The 23,023-nt window shown below is 47.2% G+C and overlaps 1 protein-coding gene across 2 annotated transcripts; it reads right to left on the bottom strand.

Moving 5' to 3' along the window:
* Nucleotides 1–321: 321 nt before the first annotated feature.
* On the bottom strand, nucleotides 322–22,145 carry CNIH1 (cornichon family AMPA receptor auxiliary protein 1). 2 transcript variants are annotated; one of them, XM_048486021.1, is made up of 6 exons: nucleotides 21,980–22,145; nucleotides 17,676–17,744; nucleotides 17,363–17,410; nucleotides 8,464–8,576; nucleotides 2,468–2,611; nucleotides 322–1,263 (listed from the first exon to the last, which is right to left on the bottom strand). In XM_048486021.1, exons 1-6 carry the CDS (start codon nucleotides 22,058–22,060, stop codon nucleotides 1,236–1,238), a joined length of 483 nt encoding a protein of 160 aa, XP_048341978.1. In that variant the 5' UTR covers nucleotides 22,061–22,145; the 3' UTR covers nucleotides 322–1,235. The 2 variants fall into 2 exon arrangements, with proteins under 2 accessions (XP_048341978.1, XP_048341979.1); XM_048486022.1 differs by lacking the exon at nucleotides 17,363–17,410 and having other exon boundaries at nucleotides 21,980–22,144.
* Between the last annotated feature and the right edge of the window lie 878 nt (nucleotides 22,146–23,023).

The raw sequence follows: 23,023 nt of genomic DNA, 5'->3' as shown, positions 1-23,023 counted from the left end.
ACCCCTGGGCACTAAGTTGGGAGACCCCTCGGCTAAAATATGATTAATCCATAGCAAATGATCCTGAGCTATGTTAACAATAAAGCAAATGCTTCGTTTCGTTGACTCCTGATCCGCTGTACAACAGCCCATGCTTGCAAGTGACCCATTTGCTTAAAATGAAAACAACCCTGTCTAAGAGCCTGGCTAAGACCAGCAATACAATCAACTTTTCTTCATTGGCTTAAAATCAAAACAACCCTGCCTAACAGCCACGGGCTAAGACCAGTAGTTTTGTAACAGTTCGAAAAGGCCGAGCGGTGGAAGAAGGTAAAACTTCTCTCACTTGGGAGGTTTTTATTGCGTTGCGCAAAGGGACAGCGGGGGGTATTTACCCAACTTCGCCGGACGGGCGTTTCAGTACGTCGGCGGTTTCGCCCGCAGGCTCACAAAACTATTTTTATTACCGCTTTTGATCCAGGCTCGATGGTCGCTTAAAACTGCGAAGAATCTTCTTCTTGAGCAAACAAACAAAAAAATTAAAAGGGGCTTTTCAAGGTGTGGTACTTTTTACAGGTTCCTCCTAGCTTATCCACTTAGCCGGGAAAGCTAAAGCCAGAGGTATGCTTGCTGTAAATACGGAAAGTCCGAGCCATGCACATTCTAGGAAAAGAATATCCAAAGAGTATTGAAAGAAACAAAAAACCAACCCCCTGAACTACATTTTCCCCCATAGTTGTACTCAGATATTCATCTATAAGACACGAAGGAGTCACCTAACAGAAAACAAACAGAAAAGCATGAAGTCCATCAAATACAGCTAGATGGAAATTCAGAACCAAAACGACCACTACAAAGTCCGGTAAACAAAAAAAAAAGGAACAGGGAGATCAATACAAAGGGGGGGGGGTTGTTCCTCAGGGACTGCGGGGTCAAAACTACTCAACGGCAGAGGAAGTTGCTCGACATTCATTTATATAATTTCTTGTAATTTTAACACATCCCAGCATATATATTTTTTTAAAAAAAACAAAAACAGTCTTTCCGCGAGTATTAAAATGTGGACATATTTCAGAGGAAGGAGGAAGGGAGGGAGAAAAGGGAGTCATTTGGGGGCTTTCCCCCCACATCACAACCGCGATCATCGGATTCCACGGCTAAAATCTTGATAACAGGTTCTTCTTGGAAAATACCCCCGTGTCTGGCGGCTTTACTGCATGCACTTTGCTGGAACCCAGTCCATCGGGCATCTGTTTTTATGAGCTCACCAAAACGTAAATCATGCTGTCGGGAAAGAAGAAAAACACAGGGAAAACGTTATCAATTTGGGGGTATTCGGTGCATGGAACTGGACAGCTCAGGCTAACCTGATTTTATTAGATCTCGGAAGCTAAGCAAGGTGAGCCCTAGTTAGTACCTGGAAAGGAGGCCACCGAGGAAGTTGCGACCCAAAGGCAGGAACTGGGAAATCACCTTTGAATGCCTCGTGTCTTACAAAAGCCCTGAAAGTTCACTATAATAGGCCATGACTTGACAGCACTCTCTGCTTCAAGTTCGAGCCTTTGTTCATAACCCCAAGCAAAGTGTTAAGGTATCTTAGATTAACAGTGCAATCCGGGGTGTGCGTGCGTGCGTGCGTGCGTGCGTGCGTGCGTGCGTGCGTGCGTGCGTGCGTGCGTGCGTAGGACATTGACAAGCTGGAGCAAGTCCAGAGGAGGGCAACCAAAATGGTCAAAGGTCTGGAATCCATGCCCTACGAGGAGAGACTTAGGGAGCTGGGGATGTTTAGTTTGGTGAAGAGAAGGTTAAGAGGTGGCATGATAGCCATGTTTAAATATCTGAAGGGATGTCATGTTGAAGAGGGAGCAAGCTTGTTTTCTGCTGCTCCAGAGACTAGGACCACCAGCAATGGGTTCAAGGTGGAGCAAAAAAGATTCCACCTAAACATCAGGAAAAAACTTCCTGAGAGTAAGGGCTGTTCGACAGTGGAATGCACTACCTCGGAGTGCGATGGAGTCTCCTTCTTCGGAGGTTTTTAAAGAGAGGTTGGATGACCATCTGACAGGAGTGCTTTGTTTGTGTGTTCCTGCATTGCAGGGGGTTGGACTGGATGGCCCTTGGGGTCTCTTCCAACTCTATGATTCTATGCTCTCACTTCAGATGCTAACTTTCTGCCCTTCACTTTTTCTCTCCTAACCAAGCCAATGCCATATTGCATTGCTCCTTCGCATCCTGACTACATTCTTTACAACACCCCTCCTGCTTTCTGACTGGGATGTAAGGACTCGGGGATTCCCCTTCCCACTTGTATCTGACGAAGGCAGTTTTGACACTATATTGTACATTCCCCGAAAATCTTGTTGGGTCTCTAAAGAACACAAATCTACCTCTTCTATGGCAGACCAAGATAGGTACCCTTTGAAACGATCTTCCTGAGAACCTGGGAAGTACTACAATTAAAAAAAGAGGGGGAAAACCAGTGACTTACCCATATAGGTAGTAAAAAAAGGACAGAAGGTAAAATGCTAGTTTGCACCATCCTTCCTTCTGGCAATACGCTAAAATATCTGCATTCATGATTGTGGTGGGGTCATAAAGTCCCGGTCCGCTCATTACTGGTCTGCTCATGTACCTGAAACAAGAAATTTGCATTTTTTAAAAGAGGGTACAGGTAAAAAAAAATCCATTCAAATACAAAGAACTGTGCCTAAAACTCTATGGTAGGAGCCCACGCATGTTCTGCGCACATGACCAGTATGCTTATTTTATGAGAATTTTATTTTAGTAATCTTGATTGATTGCACCTCACTCTAGGTGAGTTGGATTACTGGTGGTGTTGATTGGGATAGAGGGGTTCGATCCCACCCGGACCAAACTTATCTCTATGGGTAATTCATGAAGTATAGTTAGGTATATCTGTAAAATGTGCACCCGCTTTGCATTACTTTGTAAATTAATGGATTTTGGGATTGCCAAGTGTGTAAACTTGTGTAAATTGGATTTTTTAAGATATTGTTTACTGATTTTATATTGTGTAATGATTATGTTGTTAACCACCCAGAGCCCAGAAGGGGAGTGGCGGTATAGACATCTAATAAATGAATGAAATGGTGTAGAATGCAGCATGGCGAGCCAGTGTGCTGCAGTAGGTAAGAGCAGGTAATCTGGAGAACCGGGTTTGATTCCCCACTCCTCCACCTGAGTGGCAGAGGCTTATCTGGTGAACCAAATGTGTTTCCGCACTCCTACATTCCTGCTGGGTGACCTTGGGCCAGTCACAGTTCTCTCAGACCTCCCTCAGCCCCACCTGCCTCACAAGGTATCTGTTGTGGGGAGAGGAAGGGAAAGGAGCTTGTAAGACACCTTGAGTCTCATTACAGGAGAGAAAGGTAGGGTATAAACCCAAACTCTTATTATTATTTTTATTCAGGAAACAAGGAAGAGGGCAGGGCCATATTTCCGAAAACCATTAAACTTCTGCCCAGCTGCTGAACCTACAAAAACCTCAGCCTATATGAGCAGCAGTGGCGTAGGAGGTTAAGAGCTCGTGTATCTAATCTGGAGAACTGGGTTTGATTCCCCGCTCTGCCGCCTGAGCTGTGGAGGCTTCTCTGGGGAATTCAGATTAGCCTGTGCACTCCCACACACGCCAGCTGGGTGACCTTGGGCTAGTCACAGCTTCTCGGAGCTCTCTCAGCCCCACCTACCTCACAGGGGGTTTGTTGTGAGGGGGGAAGGGCAAGGAGATTGTCAGCCCCTTTGAGTCTCCTGCAGGAGAGAAAGGGGGGATATAAATCCAAACTCTTCTTCTTCTTCCTCTAATTAACCTCTGCTGTTTTTGTGGAATAAACAAAGAGTCTGACTTTTCAAGGGTTAACCGTTGAGGAAAAGACAGGTGGATGGCACCGTCAATGAATAAATAATCAAAATGCGGGAACATGCTGAGCCAAGCTCTGGCCAAAAGAGAGAAGACAAAAGAGAGGTGATATTTTATTTATCTTTTGATTTGAATAGATTTCTATCCCAGCCTTCCCACCCACCCACCCCCAGCAGGGCTCAGGTTGGCTCAAAGCACAAGGTGACAAGATATTATTTGCTTGCTTGTTTGTTCATTCGATTTATAACCCACCCTTCCTGGACAAGTCGGGCTCAGACAGGCTTACATCATAACCACAATGAAAACATCCTTCACCAGTTAAAACCATACAATAATATTCTAAAAGCGCCACAAAATATTGATTCGGGAGCCTGTCAGCGGGAGAAAACAGGAAAAGGGGTAACTGGAATTCCATCTAGGGAATAAACAATCATTGCTAAGAAGGTTAAAGGAAAGGGAACGACAACTTGGAGATAATGCCGATTCAAAAACCAGCAACTGGAGAAGTTCACAACAAACAGCCACAGTAATGGCACGACTGATCCAATTTTATTCATCCCTTGGTAAATAGGATGTAAATAAATATGACAGCCGTCTTCAAGTATTTGAAGGGCTGCCACAAAGAGGACGGAGCAGAGCCGAAATTAAATCAAAAGTGCTGTCGGCTAAACATCAGGACTTCCTGACAGAGCAGTTTCTAAGTGGGACAGGCTTCCTCGGGAGGAGGGGGGGCTCTCCTTCTTTGGAGGTTTCGAAGCAAAGGCTAGATGGCCATCTGGAAGCCATGCTGATTCTGCGAATTTAGGCCAATCATAAGAGGGAAGGGCAGGAAGCGATGTGTTCGTGTTTGGCTCTCGTGGCCCTTTCGTACATGCCCAGGGTAATGCCGATCGAGCACCACTTGGGGGTCAGGAAGGAATTTTCCTCCAGGCAAGAGTGGCCCAGGGATCCTAAGAACATAAGAACGAGCCTGCTGGATCAGACCAGAGTCCATCTAGTCCAGCACTCTGCTACCCGCAGTGGCCCACCAGGTGCCTTTGGGAGCTCACGTGCAGGAGGTGAAAGCAAGGGCCTTCTGTGGCTGTTGCTCCCAAGCACCTGGACTGTTAAGGCATTTGCAATCTCAGATCAAAGAGGATCAAGATTGGTAGCCAGAGATCGACTCCTCCTCCATAAATCTGTCCAGGCCCCTTTTAAAGCTATCCAGGTTAGTGGCCATCACCACCTCCTGTGGCAGCATATTCCAAACACCAATCACACGTTGCGTGAAGAAGTGTTTCCTTTTATTAGTCCTAATTCTTCCCCCCAGCATTTTCAATGGATGCCCCCTGGTTCTAGTATTGTGAGAAAGAGAGAAAAATTTCTCTCTATCAACATTTTCTACCCCATGCATAATTTTATAGACTTCAATCATATCCCCCCTCAGACGTCTCCTCTCCAAACTAAAGAGTCCCAAACGCTGCAGCCTCTCCTCATAAGGAAGGTGCTCCAGTCCTTCAATCATCCTCGTTGCCCTTCTCTGCACTTTTTCTATCTCTTCAATATCCTTTTTGAGATGTGGCGACCTGCCGCTTTGTGCCTTCTTCTGGGCATAGAGCGGGGATCCTTGGGGGAGTGGCGGGGGTAGCTGAGAATTTCCTACTCTCGGGATCTCTTCCGGCTCTATATTTCTATAACTTCTCATTTAGCGATTATTTATTTATTAAATTTATACTCCTGCCCATCCCTGGAGGGCTCAGGGCAGCAATACAACAATGTTGAACAAGAATAGCAATGAATATTTTAAATACTATAAAATCCAACATTTACAAACCCCAATATCCCACGGGAGGCCAGCAGATAGTAAGTGTTAACCCGGTTGGCCCCTAGGACAGTGGTGGCGAACCTATGGCACTCCAGATGCTCATGGACTACAATTCCCACCAGCCCCTGCCAATTGGCCATGTTAGCAGGGGCTGATGGGAATTGCAGTCCACGAGCATCTGGAGTGCCATAGGTTCGCCACCACGGCCCTAGGAAATGCCCGGCGGAATAACTCCGTCTTGCAGGCCCTGCGGAAATGACTCAGATCACACAGGGCCCTGATCTCACTCAGGAGTTTATTCCACCACGAGGGGGCCAGGACAGAAAAGGCCCTGGCTCTCATCGAGGCCAGCCGGATATCCTTCGATTAGCAATCTAGGCCACAGAATCCTTCGAACAGTGTGGGACACTCTCTTTAGATACCTAAAGCAGCAGGAGCAGCAGTGGCGTAGGAGGTTAAGAGCTTGTGTATCTAATCTGGAGGAACCGGGTTTGATTCCCAGCTCTGCTGCCTGAGCTGTGGAGGCTTATCTGGGGAATTCAGATTAGCCTGTACACTCCCACACACGCCAGCTGGGTGACCTTGGGCTAGTCACAGCTTCTCGGAGCTCCCTCAGCCCCACCTACCTCACAGGGTGTTTGTTGTGAGGGGGGAAGGGCAAGGAGATTGTAAGCCCCTTTGAGTCTCCTGCAGGAGAGAAAGGGGGGATATAAATCCAAACTCCTCCTCCTCCTCCTCAAGGTGAATTAACGACCAATTGGCTAATTAGCAACCAACTGACTAAACGCCTCTGTTACTAATTTGCTTTTGTTGTGTGAGGGACCCCAATCCATTCAATTACATGCACCAAACATAACGCCAGTATTTTAACCTGTGAAAAAAAAATCAGAAACAGGAAACCAACGGGCACGTGGTTTCAATGTTCTCTTCGTTACTTTTTACAGGATTGTAGCTGGGATTTTCATCTGGCTGGTACTTGTCATCTGTCATGACAAGTACCAGAGTGAGAGTAATGTGACATTTATTTGCCAATGTAAAGACGTTGTGCCAAAATGGATTCAGGCCAGTGTTTTATTTTATTGGATACAGTGTGTTATCTTATTTTCATGCACATCTGTTTCCTGTTCTTGATTTGTTCACAGATTAAAATGCCAGTGTTATGTTTTGTGCACACAATGGAACAGATTCACTTGCACATCACTTGCACATTTTTCCCGCTGTTTTTTTGTCTTCTCAGCCTCTTTGGTTCATACTGTCTTTTTCCTGGTTGGGTATTTTTCCTTCCCTCCTCTCAAAGTGTGCACTCTTTAGCAAGAATGAAAAGCTGTTCGATAAATCATCAGGGAAACCATATTTAATCGGCTATATCAAATCAACCCTTAGAGAGTGCAAAATACGAGCAGAACATTTTTCAAAAACCCAAAGAAATGTAAAAAAGCCCGATTCCTACCCTATTCAATTCTTTGAAAAAGAAATGGAGAACCATAGAAGAAATCAGAACCTCTCGCCCAGGTCTAAACCTTCCCTTTCTGGCTCTCGGGACCAATGATACCAATGTCTTCCACTTGAGTGAAAGCTGGGATTCCTAGATCTGAATTTTCATGTCAAATCCAGAACATGTTCACAAATCATGAACCGGCAACCCTACCTACAGAACCCCAAGTGTGTGTTTGTCAGGGGGGGACTGTATCTAGTAAATTGAGATGCATTCCTAGCTCAATGTAACTGCTACAAAATATATGTAACCAGCCTGCCATATGTTATCATTGCTGCTTTGGGACATTTTTTCCTTGATCTTTGCTTTATGGCTTCACATGCCAAGTAGATAACTAGGCTTACCCCTGACACTTTTAGTCTCATGGGAAACAGGATGTTTCTGTTGTCCTGGGGGAGCAGGGGGCCAGGTGGCTTTATCTCTACTGCCGACCTTTGGGCGCCTTAACTCCCAACTAACTCTTTCTCACATTCTTTGGAAAAACAGGGTGGGGGACTATCACCAGAGTAAAGATGGTAGCAAAATCCAGGTTTGGCAGAACTGGCTTTGATAAGCTGGGTGCTTCGAATGCTACAGATCAAGAAGAAGAAGAAGAAGAGTTTGGATTTCTATCCCCCCTTTCTCTCCTGCAGGAGACTCAAAGAGGCTTACAATCTCCTTGCCCTTCCCCCCTCACAACAAACACCCTGTGAGGTAGGTGGGGCTGAGAGAGCTCCGAGAAGCTGTGACTAGCCCAAGGTCACCCAGCTGGCGTGTGTGGGAGTGCACAGGCTAATCTGAATTCCCCAGAGAAGCCTCCACAGCTCAGGCGGCAGAGCAGGGAATCAAACCTGGTTCCTCCAGATTAGATACACGGGCTCTTAACCTCCTACGCCACTGCTGCTCCAATGCATTGTCAAAGGCTTTCACGGCCGGATTGAACTGGTTGTTGTGGGCTTTCCGGGCTGTGTGGCCATGGTCTGGCAGATCTTGTTCCTAATGTTTCACCCGCATCTGTGGCTGGCATCTTCAGAGGTGTAACACAGAGAGAAGTGTAGTACACACTGTGTCCAGCCACAGATGCAGGCGAAACATTAGGAACAAGATCTACCAGACCATAGCCACACAGCCTGGAAAACCCACAACAACCAACACAGAGTCCGTTTCCTGTTTCAAGGTTCGAGACCTAACAGTGTTTAATGAAGAAAACCTCAAAAGAATCACTGATTTAGTTTCTCCACAAGGTTTCGGTCCCTACAGCAAGCTGAAAAGACGGCAAAAAAGTTGAAGTCTGCACCTAAAGTGACGCCAAACAACAGACCGTGTTACCTCCAAATGTGGTAAGCCAGCAACGGCATATTGAGACCCAGCGTAAGCCATTCTGTCGCACACAGAAACATAACACAGAAGAACGCATGGATGAGGTACTCGGGAAGTACAAGCTGCAGAGGAAGAAAAAGACAGGTCAGACCAACTCGTAGCGTTGCTTGGAAAAAGAGTTAATAAGAAACAGAAGCATTAGACAAGGTATAGCTCCTGACATGTTCCACACATACTTGATAGAATGCGCATAAAACTGCACACGAGTAGACAACACTAAGATTTAAACAGTTTGCAGAGAATGAGAATTGCCTTTAGTGAAATTTCTTCATATTTTGGAGGATCGTCGGTAACTTTGACAACTTATACGAACTTTGCAGTTTTCAAGGTTTTTGTCCCAGGGAGAAATCAGCTTAACTATAGGGCAGTGATGGCGAACCTTTTCGAGACCGAGTGCCCAAACTGCAACCCAAAACTCACTTATTTATCGCCAAGTGCCAACACGGCACTTTAACCTGGATACTGAGGTTTTAGTTTAGAAAAAATGGTTGGCTCTGAGGCATGTGGTTACTCAGGAGTAAGCTTGGTGGTAGTTGTTGGCTTTGCTTTGAAGCAACTGTGCAACTCTTCCAACGGGTGAATCACGACCCTAGGAGGGTTTACTCAGAAGCAAGCCACATTGCCAGCAACCGAGCTTACTCCCAGGTGAAGGATTGCGCTTTAGTTCTTTGCATGAAAATCAGTGGGGTTTGACAGCGCTTAACAGGGTTACCTACACTGCTTCCCCAAAACTAGGTCTTAGGTTTAATGCTAATAATCAAGCCCAGCAGCCCAGGCCAGCCTAGATGTGGGGGGGGGGGGCGATTTCCCCCACACACACACACACATGATGAACTCTGTTTGTGCGTGCCCACAGAGAGGGCTCTGAGTGCCATCTCTGGCACCCGTGCCATAGGTTCGCCATCACTGCTATAGGGCAGTTACTATCCACCTTCATGTCATGTTCACAGATGACCTACTATTCTCCGGAATATTGCAGCTTGCTTCCGTTGAGCAAACTGCAGTCTACAGGCAGGATTCCAGCTGTCCAGACATAAAAGCAGCAATTACCTCCCAGCAACACTTAAGAAAGGACCACTTTACTTTGGAGGGGCTGTGGCTCAGGGGCAGAGGGTCCGCTTGGCGTGCGCAAGGTCCCAGGTTCAATCCTCACCGTATCCAATTAAAAAGGTTCGGGCGATGTTAAAGAATCTCCCTTAAACTTTGCAAATCTGGGTAGCCAATATTAACCTTGATGGACAAGGCAACTTTGCATGTTATCCAAGTCCAAAGCACGCGCTTTTGAAGTACCCGACAAGAGATACAAATAAACCTTCTGCCAAAGAAAGCCGAATGCAAGACATTTCATACCCAGGAAAATGTCTTGTCTACTTTATTTCCCAAACAGGTAGGTCATTCAGCCCTGGCAGGGCTAAATTAGCCATATCCACAACTTTGTTCAAAAGGCAATTTTAAAGTAATTTTTTAGTTCTGTTCTGGATTCTAGAAGAAGAAGAGTTTGGAGCAGCAGTGGCGTAGGAGGTTAAGAGCTCGTGTATCTAATCTGGAGGAACCGGGTTTGATTCCCAGCTCTGCCGCCTGAGCTGTGGAGGCTTATCTGGGGAATTCAGATTAGCCTGTACACTCCCGCACATGCCAGCTGGGTGACCTTGGGCTAGTCACAGCTTCTCGGAGCTCTCTCAGTCCCACCTACCTCACAGGGTGTTTGTTGTGAGGGGGGAAGGGCAAGGAGATTGTAAGCCCCTTTGAGTCTCCTGCAGGAGAAAAAGGGGAAATATAAATCCAAACTCTTCTTCTTCTTCTTTATACCCCACCTTGTAAGGAGACTCAAGGTGGCTTACAAGCTCCTTTCCCTTCCTCTCCCCACAACAGACACCTTGTGAGGTAGGTGGGGCTGAGAGAGTTCTGAGAGAACAGTGATTAGCCCAAGGTCACCCAGCAGGAATGTAGGAGTGCAGAAACACATCTGGACCACCAGATAGGCCTCTGCCACAGGTGGAGGAGAGGGGAATCAAACCCAGTTCTCCAGATTAGAATCCACCTGCTCTTAACCACTACACCACGCTGGCTCTCCTGGGGCTTGAGAAGAATGTCGCCACGTTCTCTCCTGGATTCAAACCGACTTCACATTTTTTTTAATGAGTCGGATGGCAGACCACCTCTTCTTAATCACTTGCCTGAATACCCCACCAGGGGTCACTACAAGTCAGCTGCAACGTGAAAGCACTTTACACGTAAGGACTGTGCAGAAAGGGGCTTCTGTCCCTACTCAAACTTCCTAATGGCCTCAGAGCATTATTTGCTCCATTTTGGACCTACGTGTATACTATTCAACATGCAAATAACAGCTGATCTCCCCCAAGACTTTCATGAGGACTAGACACTTGCATCGAATCCTGAGAATTTCTGTTTTCAAATTTGCAGAGGAAACCTGCTGTTCTACGATATTCTTTACTCCCATAATTTATATGTTTGGCATGCCCCAAACTAGATAAAGGTGTGTCCTTTTTATCTTGAAAACGTTGTGGGTGTTAGCACAGCAAGATTTACGCTTTCAGCTATTTGCAGGGGGGAAAGTACAAACCAATACATCCAAACATAAGCATTGCCCATTCTAGAAAACATTTCAAATTCACAGAGATCAGGATTTTTTGGCACCACCCTGAAGACAATTGGGGGGCGGGGGAGAAGAGTCACATCACATCCCTAAATAACAAAATCAAGGTTTTAGGATAGCAGCGCTTTAGGATAGCATTTGCAAATCACATTTCTGATGTAGAAGAAGAGTTTGGATTTATACGCTGCTTTTCTCAACCGTAAGAAGTCTCGAAGCAGCTTACAAACTCCTTCCCTTCCTCTCCCCACAATAGCACCTCGTGAGGTAGGTGGGGCTGAGAGAGTTCTGAGATAACTGTGACAAGCCAAAGGTCACCCAGCAGGCTTCATGTGGAAGAGTGGGGAAACAAACCTGGTTCACCAGATTAAAGTCTACCTGCTTTTAACCACATACACCATGTTGTACCTATTTCTGAACATCACCTCTTCCTGCAAAAGCTTGCAGATGTGTGCCCTCTGTTTATAAGAGACTCTGCAAGGAGTGTTATGGATGCCAGCAGCCCTCCCCCCGTGGTATGTTCTTGTCACAGACAATAGTGGAGGCTACGTTTACCTTTAGTCAGTGTGGTGTAGTGGTTAAGAGCAGGTAGATTCTAATCTGGAGAACTGGGTTTGATTCCCCACTCCTCCACCTGAGTGGCAGAGGCTTATCTGGTGAACCAGATGTGTTTCTGCACTCCTACATTCCTGCTGGGGGACCTTGGGCTAGTCACAGTTCTCTCAGGACTCTCTCAGCCCCACCGACCTCACAAGGTGTATGTTGTGGGGAGAGGAAGGGAACGGAGCTTGTAAGACACCTTGAGTCTCCTTACAGGAGAGAAAGGTGGGGTATAAATGCAAACTCCTCTTCTTCTCTTGCTCCTCAATTTGTCCAACTTTGCCATTCTAAATGCATCCAGTTCAAGAGGAGCATTGCAGTTAGGACAGAAAACTCAGCTTCACAAATGAATAAAGAATATGTCCGAATGTCAATTGTACTCAGGCTGAGCGATGGGAAGCCAACGATTGATATGTAGATCCCTTCAACGAGCAAGGACACTCAGAGGGTGAACATAAAAGGTAGAGTTTTTAGATTCAAATGCATTGCCAATATGCTCTTCATTTCTCATGCTGACAGGTGATTTCTGTCTTAAATGAGTCCCGCCTGTTCCAACATAACAATCTCCATCTCTGGCGGCATTTAAAGGCACACGGCTGAATGGCGCAAAAGTGACCCAGGGAGAAACTCGGCCACATATTTCAATACAGTTAACAAACACGAAGCTCACTTCTCGCATGCATATGATAGTATCTCCCCCCCCCCCCCCCCGACTTTTCGCAATCCGTGATAACGGGAATGCCGTGAAACGTTCCTCCCCTTCCCACACCGAATGAGAGATGATTGAGTAGGGTAAACTGTTCCATGTACGACTGCTATTTGGGCTCACAGGTTTTTTTCGTCCTTCAAGTAGCTCTTCCCAAGTCGCCAACTTGGACTCGGCTCACAAGCCGGCTTCTGGTAACCTTTTCTGCTCACAACTATTTTCTAAATGTTGTTGTTAAAAGTACTTTTTTCAGCTTGGACTCCAGCGTGGCAGAACTCTTTGTCTAGTGAGAACCAGGCCCTGAGGGACATAGGTCAGTTCTGCAGGGTCTGTAAGAGATATTCCACCAGGCCACCTGGCCATTAGTTACTCATAAACAAACATCATGTGTATTGTTGAAGGCTTTCACTGTCGGAATCACTGGAGTGTTGTTGGGTTTCCAGGCTGTATGTCTGTGTTCCAGTAGCATTTTCTCCTGACGTTTTGCCTGCATCTGTGGCTGGCATCTTCAGAGGATCCTCTGAAGATGCCAGCCACAGATGCAGGCAAAACGTCAGGAGAAGATGCTACTGGAACACGGACATACAGCCCGGAAACTCCACAACACTCCAAAAATCATGTGCTTTAACAACAGGGTAAAGAAAGTCAGTTAGTACACTGATAAGCATCATATAGAGCACAGGTGTCAAACTCGTGGCCCTCCAGATGTTATAGACTACAGTTCCCATCATCCCCTGCCAGCACCATGCTGGCAGGGGATGATGGGAACTGTAGTCCATAACATCTGGAGGGCCGCGAGTTTTACACCTGTGATATAGAGCAAGTAAAAATTTTTAACTATTTGTAAATTACATTCCAATACAATGGGAAATTTTCTGCTCATGCTACACCTGGAGCTCATTCTGCCCAAAGAAGCACTGTGGCTATTTTAAGATTTTCTCGTCCTAAGGGAGGGGACTTTATCCCAGCCACCATTAAGCTATACCTGGCTAAAGCGTTAACACAACGCATTTATGGTGCACAATTGGGTCCCTATTTTGCACTGTTAGAAAGAATCCAACCAGGTTTCCTTAGAGCCCTCTTTAATCCTCATAAGTGCAAAGCCAATGTGGTTCTCAAACAGAAGGCTGGGTTGCTAAAAGTGGAAACCAGGGCCTGATTCAGCATTGTTAAATATTGGCTGAAATTACATCTTTCTTTCTCCTGAAGAGTTTATTCCTTTTTTTTAATCAGCTGATCCACAGCCCAACTGGAGTTAGGGGGTAATCAATAAACTTGTTTCTATCAGCTTAACCCCAGGCCAACTTCTGGAAAAGGGTCTTAAGAGTGCAAAAACCCAGGTTCACCAGCACTTTAGAGATACAGAACTGCCAATTGAAATGGCCCTTCTTCCATTTCCATATAGACCAGAGGTGTCCAACTCTGGCACTTCAGATGTTCACAGACTACAATTCCCATCAGCCCCTGCTGGTAGGGCAAATTGGCCATGCCAGCAGGGGTTGATGGGAATTGCAGTCCATGGAAATCTGAAGCACCAGAGTTGAACACCTATGATATAAACCATGAAAATCATGGGTGGACTCTCTGCTGCTCCATATTTATCTTCTATTTCCTTCTCCAAATTTTGTTGGGTTTCTTCCACAGAACGTTTTAACGCTCTTCCAGGGGACCTTACTTAAAGGGAGATTTCAGCCTTGGCCCTTAAAAGCCCGTCTAAGTCTCTCTGCAGTGTTTGCGCAATGAAACACTTGCTCATATCATACTTTACTCTGAGTAGTACAGGGAAGTTAGGAGCCATTTAATTCTGCCTCTGTGGCACACAGTCTTTGGCCAGCCTGGATCTCTTGATGGTTTTTTGGTATACTTTCTGCTTGCTGAGCGAAGTTCTGCTACAGGGCTTACAAAATGCGGAAGGTCCCACTTGGTAAACTTACTGGTTAAGCGGTTGTGGTGGGCTTTCCGGGCTGTGTGGCCATGGTCTGGCAGATCTTGTTCCTAACATTTCATCTGCATCTGTGGCTGGCAACTTCAGAGGTGTATCACAGAGAGAAGTGTGCTACGCGCTGTGTCCAGTGAGAAGGGAATGTTTAGTGGAGTATATATTGTCCATGTCCCAGGGTGGGGAGTCAATCAGTAAGTGTTTAGGTGGAACTTGCTATGCAAAGGTGTGGTTGGCTGCATTGTATTGGGGGTGGGGTTATCAGTCCATTGACATTTGCAGTCGCATTTGCATTCCCTGCAGCAGCAGCAGCAGTCTTAGTGAATGCAAATCCTGTGTCTGGGTGGAGCTCATTGCCCATGAACCAGATGAGGCCTTTGATTCTGGTGCTTTTAAGTAAAGGTAAAGTTTCCCCTTCAGTCGTGTCCGACCCTGGGGTGCCACTGCAAGCAGTGATTTCATAGGCAAGCCGTTTTTGTGGGGGAGTTTGCCATTGCTTTCCCCGGCTATTCTTTACCCCCTACCGATGTGCTAGGTCAGTGATGGTGAACCTATGGCACGGGTGCCAGAGGTGGCACTCGGAGCCCTCTCTGTGGGCACATGCACACAGAGTTCATCACGTGGGGGACGGAAAATCACACACACACCCGCACACACATCTAGACTGACCTGGGCCACTGAGCACAACGTGCGCGCACTGCAGTGAGCAGGGAGGACTCGGCTGGCGGGCCTGGTGCCTGTGCTCTGGGTAGGCTGCTGCGGCGCAGAGGAGGCAGAGATGCTAGAGAGTCACAGAGCGGTGCGCATGGGACTTGCTGGAGGCTAGAGCAGGCTGGCCCCTGTTCAAGCAGGTGGGGTGGAGGAAGAGGGAGCCAACTGGTTTTTTCTAAACTAAAACCTCAGCATTCTGGTTAAATTGCCGGATTGGCACTTTGTGATAAATAAGTGGGGTTTGGGTTGCAACTTGGGCACTCGGTCTCAAAAAGGTTCGCCATCACTGTGCTAGGTACTCATTTACCGACCAAGGAATGGATGGCTGGCTGAGTTGACCATGAGCCAGCTGCCAGGATATCTGACCCACAGGGGACTCGAACCCCTGACCTTGTGAGTGGCAGTGCAAGCACTTAACCACTACGCCATGTGGCTCCTGTTTTTAAGTACTGGTAGTCAAGTTTGATTGGTTAACGTTATTATTGTACTGAATTTGCACAACGTTATTCTATCTTGATGTCTTTTCTTTTTATTAAGCTGGTCTATGACTGTATTTGAATGAACTGAACTGCCAGGCTTGACAGCGGGGATCTTGACACTGGCTAGCCACCTTCCTTTCTTCTTTTCCCCCCGGGGTCCCCCACATTCTATCCCTCCACCCTGAAAATTATCTCTGGCCACAATTGTTGGGGGTGTTACATTGTGTAGAGCTGACGGAAAATAATGTTGCCTTTTAAATGGGAAATGCTTTTATTTAATTGGAAGCAGGGTTTTTTTATTACAAGCATCCCACGCGTGATTTTCAGAATTTGTAAATTATGAATGTGATTATTGTCGAAGGCTTTCACGGCTAGAATCACTGGGGTGTTGCGTGTTTTCTGGGTTTTATGGCTGTGTTCCAGTAGCATTCTCTCCTGACGTTTCGCCTGCATCTGTGGCTGGCATCTTCAGAGGCTCTGACGGTAGTAAAGCAAGTGTATATACTTGAAGATGCCAGCCACAGCTGCAGGCGAAAAGTCAGGAGAGAATGCAACTGGAACATGGCCATACAACTCGGAAAACACACAACACCCTAATGTGATTATAGTTCGAAGACACCCTGGGCTTGACTTTGGGCAGGATATAAATTTAATAAAATAATGTATTCACACACTTTTACCATGCCTTTCTCGCTATCAGCAACAGCTCGAGGTTGCATTCTAGAAATCCAGGCCAAAAAGTGATGGATAAGGTTTTTACCAGTGCTTCCGGAGTCTGCTTGGTCAGTAGGAAAAGGAGTAAAGGAAGTACTCAAAATAACAGCAGGGGATGGAGAAATGCAAAATGCGGGGACTAGCCATATTCATTTTGACCTTCCAATCTTCCAGACAAGTTCTCATACATCAATGGTGCCATAAACACTTCATAGTTCCAAGCATGAGAGAGATGGCAGAACCAGATGAGGCCAGCGGTCAACTCTTGTGGTCCTGTCTTACATGCCCAGGGTAATGCTCATTGCCACTTTGGAGTCAGGAAGGAATTTCCCTCCAGGCCAGATTGGCTAGGAATACTGGAGATTTTTTTTAGAGTAGGGTTAACTGGGGAAGTAGGAGTCGTCGTGAATTCCCTGTATTGTGAAGGGGGTTGGACTGGATGACCCTTCCAGCTCTATGTTTCTAGACAGCCTTGGGAGAGGGCAATCTCTTTCCTCTATTCTTCCTTTCTGCAACGTGAACTTCTTGCCAGACTAACTGGGGCCCCTTCCGCACACGCAGAATAATGCACTTCGCAGCTGTGCAGAATAGCAAAATCCACTTGCAAACAATTGTGAAAATGGATTGAAAGAGCATTATTCTGCATGTGCGGAACGGGCCTATGGCTTATTACTACATCTATCTTAATGGTAACCAGGATTCCTGCTGCAATTAAGAGTTTAAAACCAGTTAACAAGTCTTTTTTTAAAAAAACAAAACAGATCCTGGCAACCTTTTGGTTTTAGTTAAAACGTACAAACTTTTTAAATCGACTGCATCCTTGCTACCAAGACTTGTCACTCAACCCAACTGAACTGTACACAGAATCTAAGCATGTAACAGTTTTCCCCGTCTCTTATTAAGCAAGCAGATTTACAATGCACAGAGCTCATGACGGTTCTCCAACCCCTGGACAGACAGTAGACAGGCAGATGAACAAGCACAGCGAACGGAAAAGATCAACTCAGGTCATACAGATGAGTCTAACAAAATGGAAAGCAAAAACAGAGTGGCGAGAAAACATTAAACTTAAAAGCAGTACACACCTTTAATGCAATTTTGACTCTTTTAATCTTTTTAACCTTTTCAACTGTCTTTGTACCGAAAATGTAAAAAGCAGATTGAAAGAATGTTAGTAGGACAGTGAGCAAGATCACCAGTAGATAAATAAGTCAGAATTTCAAGTTCAAAAGGAGAAAAGGAGGGGGAGAGGAAGAATTCGGCCAAGATATCATAATTCTACGAGCCGTTAGCCAACAACATTTTACACATGCATATTCAACCCAAATTAGCTGCCAAAAGAGTGAGAAAAACCTAGCTAGGAATCGACACAAAGAGATCTCTCTCGTGTAAACTTACAGGGTTGAGCGTATTACACTGGTCTATGGGATTCTTGTAGTCAGTCTTCAGTTCGTCAAAAGCTATAATCTAGAATAAAATTATATAAAAGTTAGGGTGTGCAAAGGAAGCTCAGCTAGGGTGAGTAGCCCTGCCCCCCAAACCATAACAAGTCCATCTTTAGAAATATCCTCCCTGGGGCCAGACCCCATCCAGTATACCAAACAACACAAAACACTCTCCAATGGCCAATTGATATCAAATGCTAATATAATGTGATATAAAGTGCACCTATAAAGATACAAATATACAAACTCATCAACAGGAAAACAAGTTACAACATACATGGAGCAACATACCTATAACAATAAATAACAATATGGCACTATTAAAAATGCCTCTGTTTCCCAATAGGGAAAGTCACTCCAGCACATCAAATTGCTACTACAGTCCACTCAGCGTGTCTTATTTGCATGAAGTTAATTCCAGTGCTTTCAAAAGGCAATATTCAAATAGGCTTCACAAGAGTCCTCTAATACTTCTCCTTGAAACACTACAAGGTTCAAGGACACAAGCCGTCCGTAGCCATTAATCAAACCTGGTCCCAGTGATTCTCCTAGGTTTCATTTCTTCTTCGGTGGATGGCAAAAAAAACAACAAAAAACCCTTGGGGTGTTTAGGACTTAACCTTCTCTTCACCAAACTAAATATCCCCAGCTCCCTAAGTCCCTAAGTTCATTCTATGTAAAAAAGAAATCTCGGAAATCTTAGTTCAGTGGTGGCAAACCTTTTCGAGACCTAGTGCCCAAATTGCAATCCAAAACCCAATTATTTATTGCAAAGTGCCAACACGGCAATTTAACCTGAATGCTGAGGTTTTAGTTTAGAAAAAGTGGTTGGTTCCAAGGCATGCGTTTACTCAGAAGCAAGCCCCATTGCCAGCAACCGAGCTTACTCCCAGGTAAAGGATCGCGCTTTAGTTCTTCGCCTGAAATTCAGTGAGGTTTAACAGCACTTAACAGGGTTACCTACACTGCTTCCCCAAAACTAGGTCTTAGGTTTAATGCTAATAATCGAGCCCAGAGGCCCAGGCCAGCCTAGATGTGTGTGTGGGGGGAGGGCGACTCTGTTTGCGCGTGCCCACAGAGAGGGCTCTGAGTGCCACCTCTGGCACCCGTGCCATAGGTTCGCCACCACTGCCCTAGTTTATCCCTCACAGTAACACTTTTATTTATTTATTTATTTATTTATTTATTTATTTGTTCCACTTTTATACCGCCCTCCCCCGGAGGGCACTTATTGGGGTTGAGGAAAGAGGGCATTTTAGAAAGGGAAAAAGAGTATTTTGGAAAAGGAAATGTGATAAAAGCATTCCTTAGATCTGAAAACTGGCATCTCTTTTAAGCCAACTGGCCAGCTTAAGGGAGAAAACCACAGCGTGCATATTACAGGCAGTCAGATCATCAATGATGGCCAAACTGCCTCTGAATCTATTTTTACGACGTGGGTGCACTTTATTGAGATGTTCTTTTAGCGGACGTGTCCCATTCCTGCACACAGATGCCACAACCCAAAGGGATTTGCTGGGGAGGAGACGCTGCTGTCATGCGCCCTTAAACCAATCAGCAGCCAGCGAAAGAAGGCACGTTTTGGAACAGATGTGCTCTGTAACAGTCGGATGAATGATACAGAGCTCAGATCCCTGATCCTGTTCCTGCAAAAGGAAGCAATTCGCTACCGAATCAGGAAATAAACAAGACTAGGCCACAGGGGACCAATTTCAAGTGCATTTCTGAACTCCACCCATTCCTTCATACACAGGCGTAAGCAGATTTCCCCAACAGTCCTAAAGAAGAGCATCCTGACCCTTTAGTAGAGATTCTGCTTAACGGGCAATAGGTGGCATAAGACTCTTGTAAGCAAAATGTAAATAAATACTGTGCAGAAATGGGACATGGAAGCTGTTTTGTTGCCTGCAGGGAAATGCTTCTGGGTTTAAAAAACAAAACCCTTAAGCCTCTCTTAAAGAGACAAGGTTCTCCAGTTAATTCAGCACTCCCTGAGCGAAAAAGCTGAACTAATGCAGCACTAATCTCAGGAAAATGACTTATCCCCTTATTAATCTATGGGGGGGGGGCTTACCTGTGACATAACGTTTTCATTCTCAATATGTCTCCTGCAAACATCCAATCCTCACCTCTTATTCTTTCCTCCCCCCCACTTACACCCCGAATAGCCCTATCGCACCATAATTTTGCTAGACCTAAGAAACCTACACACAATCCCCTCATAGCTTCATTCTTCTTCCTATAAGCTTTTCCTCTCTCCTCGTACCTTCCACTCCCCCACTGTTGTTGTCGTTTAATTCTGAAGACTATCAAGAGACCTGCTGGATCAGAGCAGTGGTCTATCTAATCCAGTATCTTGCCTCCTGGTAAGAGCATCAGAACAGCCCTGCTGGATTAGACCAGTGGTCCGTCTATCTAGTCCAGCATCCTGTCTCATAAAGTGGCCAAACCAGTTCCACAGGAGGGAATAGAGGCCGGGGCCTTCAAAAGAACATCAGAAGATCGTGGTCCATCTAATCCAGCATCTCGTCTCCTGGTAAGAACATCAGAAGAGCCCTGCTGGATCAGACCAGTGGTCCATCTAGTCCAGCATCCCATTCCACACAGTGGCCAAACCAGTTCCACTGGAGGGTCCACAGCAGGGCACAGAGGCCGAGGCCTTCAAAAAAACATCACAAGAGCCCTGCTGGATCAGGTCCATCTAGTCCAGCATCCCATCCCACTCAGTGGCCAACCAGTTCTCTGGAGGATCCACAACAGGGCACAGGGGCGGAGGCCTTCCTCCGATGTGGGCCTCCTGGTTCTGGGTCTGCCTCAGAATGCAGATGTTATATTAAATTTTTACCCCACCTTCTTCCTCCAAGGAGTTCAGGGCACCTTATGCGATCCTCTCCTTCCTCCATCTCATGTTTACAATCCTGTGAGGTAGGTTAGGCTGAGAGAGAAAATAAATTGCCCAAGGACACCCAGTTCCTCTTTCCTGCTTATAACCACCCTGTGAGGCAGGCTAAGTTGAGAGAGAGAGACAGAAAGGTCTAAGAACATCCAGTTCTCTTTCCCTCCTCGCAACCTCCCTCCCTGTGAGGTAGGCTAAGTTGAGAGAGAGGCCCAACCACACCCAGCTCTCTTTTCCTGACCACAACCTCCATGTAAGGTAGGCTATGTTGAGAGAGAGAGGATGAATGAATGAATTGGCCAAGTTCTCTTTCCCTGCTCACAACCTCCATTTAAGGTAGGCTATGTTGAAAGAGAGAGGATGAATGAATGAATTGGCCAAGTTCTCTTTCCCTGCTCACAACCTCCCTGTGCGGCAGGTTAAGTTGAGAGCCAGAGAAGGAATGAATCGGTCAAGAACCCTCAGTCCTCTTTCTCCGCTCACAACCAGCCTGCAAAGCCGGCGAGGCTGAGAAAGTGAGAAGGACAAGGTCCACAGTCGTGCCATGAGTCACGGCATGGAATATACGACTTTACCACCACCCACCACCACCCCCTTAAACTATCTACGCTGAAGAAAGGCCTGTGGCAAACTCAAAATCTGGGGGACATACAAGACCCCCTGAAGCACATCTCAGTAGAAGCGTTCCGGGAGCTTTGTTTGGGGGGGAAAGATCTGAACCCAGATCCTAAATGCTACACCAAACGGACTCCAGGCGTCCCCTCCCAGCCCCCCCCCCCCATCTACTGAGCCATGTCACAGAAAGGCCTCCCTGTCCTCTCCTGACCCCAAGGAAAGGGGGGGTCTTCTCATGCCTCTTTATTCCCCCCTCCCCCAACACGCCAGGGCTTGAGATGACCCCCTCCATGGCGCCCCCTCTTATAACCTCCTCGCAATATTTGGGGAGGGTGTGAGAAATGAGGAGCCAGAGGGGGAGTTTGCACGAAGGGGGGGGGCTCTAAGTGCAGAACCCCCCCCCTCTCCATGACCCCCCCTCCTCTCAGACCCCCTTTTCATGGAGCCCCCTGTTCTCACAGCCACTCCCTATGGAGCCTCCTCCCCTCAGACCCCCCCCTCCAAGGTGCCCCCCCTCCATGGAGCTCCCTGCACTTAGAGCCCCCCCCCCGGTGCAAACTCCCCCTTCCCCTCTGGCTCCTCCTTCCTCACACCCTCAGGTACCCCCCCCCCACCTCCTTCACCACAAGGACCCCCACCAACGCCTCAGGCGGCGCCCCCAGAGCCCCCTCCTCCCCAGTCACGTGCCTCCTGCCCCCTCCTCCCCGGTCACGTGCCTCCCCTCCCCCTCCCCCTCCCCCACTCACATGCCAGATGGCGAAGAAGATGAGGGCGGCGGTGAGGAGCAGGGCCAGCATGTAGCAGAAGGCGGCGAACGTGAACGCCATGGCGGCGGCGGCGGCGGCGCGCGGGGGATTCCGGGACGGATCATTCAGGGCGGCCGGTCCGGCGGGGACGGGCGGGCGCGCACTGCGCAGGCGCGGCGGGGGAGCGGCGCCGCAGCGCGCTCCAGAGGCGGGCGCGCACTGCGCAGGCGCGAGGGGGGTGGACGCTCCGCCGCGACCTCTAGAGGCGGGCGCTCGCCTCCGCCTCCGCCCTTTGCTGGGTCCAAGGGGGTGTGGGGTGGCTGCAGTTGATGGGTTGGTTTTGCAAACGGGGAGGGGAGCGTGCAGTTGCAAGATGCTCGCAGGGCAGCTGCCGCCCCGTTCCCGGTCCGAGGTGGTTGCACCCCCAGCCTGTGCTCAGTGCAATCCACAAACAACTGCTACAACAAGTAACAACAAACGGGTGTGACTTGTCTGGCTGCTGTGAGCTTTCCAGGCTGTGGGGCCCCGTGATCTGGTAATTTTTGCCCCTGACCTTTCGCCCGCATCTGTGGCTGGCATCTTCAGAGGTGTCAGCGACTGCACCGGGTTGATTGAGATGCATTCCTATCGCAATGAAGTTGTTACAAAATATATTGCCAGTGATTGTATCTGGTTGATTGAGATGCAAGCCGACCTCAATAAAATCGCTACAAGATATATGTAACCAGCCTGCTATATGTTGCCACTGCTGTAATGGGACATTCTTTCCTTGATCTGTACTTTATGGCTTCACATGCTGAGTAGATAACTAGGCTTACCCCTGACACCTTCTGCTCCTGTGGGAAACAGGATGTTTCCGTTGTCCTGTGGGGGTCCGAGGCATGGTGGCTTTATCTCTATCTGTTGCCAACCTTGGGGCGCCTACGCTCCAAAGTAACTCGTTCTCATATTCTTTGAGAAAATGGGAGGGGGGACTACTTCTGGATAAACGACATAACAAAAGCCAGGTTCACCAGAATTGGCTTTAACAAGCTGGGTGCTTCA

The sequence above is a fragment of the Sphaerodactylus townsendi genome, linkage group LG02 (assembly GCF_021028975.2).
Source record: "Sphaerodactylus townsendi isolate TG3544 linkage group LG02, MPM_Stown_v2.3, whole genome shotgun sequence".
In the NCBI taxonomy this organism is placed as follows: domain Eukaryota; kingdom Metazoa; phylum Chordata; class Lepidosauria; order Squamata; family Sphaerodactylidae; genus Sphaerodactylus; species Sphaerodactylus townsendi.
This window is presented reverse-complemented; position numbering and strand designations above follow the sequence as displayed.

What these genes read in the sequence shown, in the direction of transcription:
- CNIH1 (XM_048486021.1), bottom strand. Translation starts at nt 22,060, where the DNA reads ATGGCGTTCACGTTCGCCGCCTTCTGCTACATGCTGGCCCTGCTCCTC. An exon ending in TCTTCTTCGCCATCTGGCAT is followed by an intron (nt 17,745 to 21,979) that starts GTGAGTGGGGGA and finishes ATTTTATTCTAG; the next exon opens with ATTATAGCTTTTGACGAACT. An exon ending in TTTTTTTACTACCTATATGG is followed by an intron (nt 1,264 to 2,467) that starts GTAAGTCACTGG and finishes CTTTCCCGACAG; the next exon opens with CATGATTTACGTTTTGGTGA.